This window comes from Mercenaria mercenaria, chromosome 3 (genome assembly GCF_021730395.1).
Source record: "Mercenaria mercenaria strain notata chromosome 3, MADL_Memer_1, whole genome shotgun sequence".
In the NCBI taxonomy this organism is placed as follows: domain Eukaryota; kingdom Metazoa; phylum Mollusca; class Bivalvia; order Venerida; family Veneridae; genus Mercenaria; species Mercenaria mercenaria.
This window is the reverse complement of record NC_069363.1, coordinates 98,441,677-98,445,193: the sequence shown is the minus strand read 5'-3', so window position 1 is coordinate 98,445,193 and position 3,517 is coordinate 98,441,677. Positions and strand designations below refer to the sequence as shown.

At 32.3% G+C, this 3,517-nt stretch overlaps 1 protein-coding gene across 1 annotated transcript; it reads right to left on the bottom strand.

The window, feature by feature from the left end:
- Positions 1-702: 702 nt before the first annotated feature.
- LOC123523911 (uncharacterized) lies at positions 703-3,160 on the bottom strand. The gene is made up of 3 exons (XM_053537703.1): positions 2,592-3,160; positions 2,251-2,335; positions 703-1,872 (listed from the first exon to the last, which is right to left on the bottom strand). Exons 1-3 carry the CDS (start codon positions 2,991-2,993, stop codon positions 1,763-1,765), a joined length of 597 nt encoding a protein of 198 aa, XP_053393678.1. The 5' UTR covers positions 2,994-3,160; the 3' UTR covers positions 703-1,762.
- Positions 3,161-3,517: the final 357 nt, after the last annotated feature.

Below are 3,517 nucleotides of genomic sequence, written 5' to 3'. Positions count from 1 at the left end.
ACGTGTATAATCTTATTTGCTCATACATAGTTATTTAATTGCTCCATTTGTTTATCTGCTATTTTGTTTTATTCATAAATACCTTTTCAACAAATAGCAGTTTATTCATGGTCTATAACTGTAAGTTGTTGATGTATACAGGCAAACGGTTGTAAACGATTGTTTCAAACCTAAATAAGCAGAACTTGGCAAAATCTCACATGACTGTTTTAAAGAATAGTGTTCATTTATCAAATCAGTTATTTCTTAACATGCCAGCCACATGTAGCTTTAATCAACATATAACAAGGTATGATCGGAACTCTTCTTTGCTTGTATACGATCCCGGATCCCAGAATATATGTCACAAGAGTTACTCCCCTTTTGTGCAGCTCACGCATTTGCTCTTTCTATCAACAAGATCTTACACTGTTATTTTGTACATCGCTAGTTATTGTGCATTGTTTCACATACATAATGTCTTTTTGTATGAAAAATAAATGCTGTAGAGACCGGACTCGAAAGTGCGAAAGATGTACCATAGGCGGGGTGCTGTCAATGTAATTTTACTATTTTGACTAGACATAAAATAGTTCACACGTTATTATTCATGCGCATTATTTTGTCAACTGATATCAAAATAAACTATAACCTTTACGGCTAAACAGTGGAAAGGATATATGTTAAACTTCAGTAAATAATATAGAAAACATTTTCACTGAATGAAATGAAAATATACATTTTATTTCACAGATATATAAACATATATAAGGCGTAAAAATGTTTGTTTCCGGTATCCCGACCTACCCCAAATGTTTGGCCCGAACCTAAATGTTTTTATGGCTTTGGAGAATTTTTTTTTCAACTTTTTAATCAAAAGGTGCAAAACTGTACTTTTTATGCTTTATGTTTTTGGCCAGTGATGTTAGAAATCAACTAACCGATGCACTAAAGGCATAACCCCCTTATCTGTATTCATTTTTTGACACAAAAAAAATTCTGAAAAGTCTTCCTTAATAAAAAAATCCAAAAAAAAAGAAAGAAAAAAATCCGACCTACCTACCCTAATTTTTTGAGCATTATTAATGCTGCATATTACCGGAAACAAAGAGTTTTTAGGCCTGATATACCAAATCCACGACAGCCCCGTGGTGACTTAATGTTTCACTATTCCTATTTCTTATTTGTCGTTCCCTGATGATACGCTACGAAACATATAGAAACTATGAAGTAGGAAGTGAGAAATGTGGAGTTTCACATTTCACATGCAGTTCTCTGGCACTTCTTGTTTTCTATGCGAAATTGAAATGTATAATTATATAGTTTCTACATGTTTTATATTGTATGATTAGAAATGAAAAAAGGAAATGGGAATAGTGAAACGTGACGTCACCATTGGATTTCGTAGATATGTATATTTTATTACAATGCAAATAGTAGAAAAATGCTATAACTTTGTTTGAAAAAAGGTGTTTAAATATACAACTTCTATACTTGCTGGTCTGACACCTCCTGCTTGCATAGATATAATATTATCCCAGGGTAATGGAAGGCTCTCCTTGTCAGCTTAAAATATAGATACATTATTTACATGGCACTCAAAGGCTAATTTCTAATGTTAATGGAATGACTTTTGTGGCAATCACTCCAAAGAAACATACTTTATTTTTTTCTTTAGCATCCACAGATATCGAAATCCGGCAAGGTTAGAAGATAAGCACTATGAACGATATCTTTGATTGTTTTATATTTCCGACGTATATTCCAAGGAATGTTAACAAGATTAATGACTTTTAAAACGGAACAAAGCTCTAGTTTTCTCTGTAACCTTTGGCTTTGGATAATTGTCTCGGTTTACACATTGTTTTGAGTTTTCAGGATAAAACACGTCAGCTGAAATATACACAATAAACATTAATTTAATAAAAATAGAATAAAATATTGAATTGAATACTTACAAGATTAGATCCATACAGTCATATGAGCATTAGTGAAAATTCAATTTAGGGACTACCACTTTTTTCAGTTTCTCTTCGAGTTATTGAATAACAAATTATGTTTGATAAAGGGAGTGTTTATGCTGAAACCATCTCCTGTCCTTCTCTTTGGTGGTCTCTTAATGGAAGTTGTACTTGTATTTAACTACTTTTTCACATTTTACGACACATTCGACCCAACTGTTAACACAATATAAAGTAGTCCGCTTCATAAAAATCATTAACTGTACCGAACAGAAAATGCAGAAGTTTATTGAAAAGAAACTGTACTAACATTCTAGTTGCTCTGGATCTTCATATGTCAAGCTAGCGTAGCGTGATCTTCTAGGTACATACTGCTTATTATGTTCATCTTCACTCTAAATGTATAAATAAAATGCATTAAAAGGTAACATCTTTTACATGTAGCTCACCTCGAGAATGTAATCATGAGACAATGTTGTGTTAAGTGGTTATTTCATGTCATTTCGTTTATCGTAATAATGATTATTATTATACACTGTTGGCTTCAATATGTTTTACCTGTTAACTTCCATGATTCGACAAAAATAAACAAACCATAAGAACTAGTTGATTTTATAAAATATGTTAGGCTATATGACTCATTTAACGTACCGTTTTATTTTCTGCCTCCAATCTTTCTATTTTATTATGAATCTGAGCACGCCTCACATTTTCTGTCCACTGATCAGGCAAAGAAAGTTCTCTATTTGTTACCGGAGATGTTCTGCCTCTGGGTAACCTATTTCTACATCTTAAATTCTCCTCTCGTTTATACAGATGAGTAGCTGTCATTGCCTTTGGTTCATTTTCAGTACTGCGAGTCTCAAAACTACTACTTAAATCACGTACCAGTCCACATTCGGGTTTTAACTTTGAACGTTTTCCATATCTGCATATTCCTTTGTGTCTCAAAAAATGTTCTTTATCCTTACCCCTAAAAACATATCTACATCCGTTTTCTTCGTATGGACAACGCAGCCCAGAGTGTTTATACAACAGTTTCATCAAAGCCATCCGTGTAGTTGAATATCCCAAAGCATATCTATGTAGCAGGCTTATAACTTGTTCAACTTACAGAAGAATTACAGTTATCCTTTAGAAAACATTACATATAAGATATGACACAAAATATTATTGATCAAAGTTGTAAGTTTTACTTCCGGGTACATGTACACAGTCACAGTATTGTTTAAATACGAAATACTTGATAACTGGATAATATTGAGAAATGTATTATTTACCAAATTATATAACCTTAAAAGATAGCGAAGTATATTACATGTAAATCACTTTTAAATATATAGGTTACGCTATGATAACCTGGTCTCATGTTCACCAAACATTTTCAGTTTGAGTTTGATAATTAAACGTTTATTTTGTTATTTATGCTTAAAATTAATGACTATTTTCAAGTGATCGTGCATAATTGATGGTCAGCCTCAGTTGGATTTTAATCTTGAAGCTCAAGTAAAATGTGTTGACAAAAGTGCGATTTCAAACTTAGCTGATACCGAACAAGCATGTACTTAGAATAAACT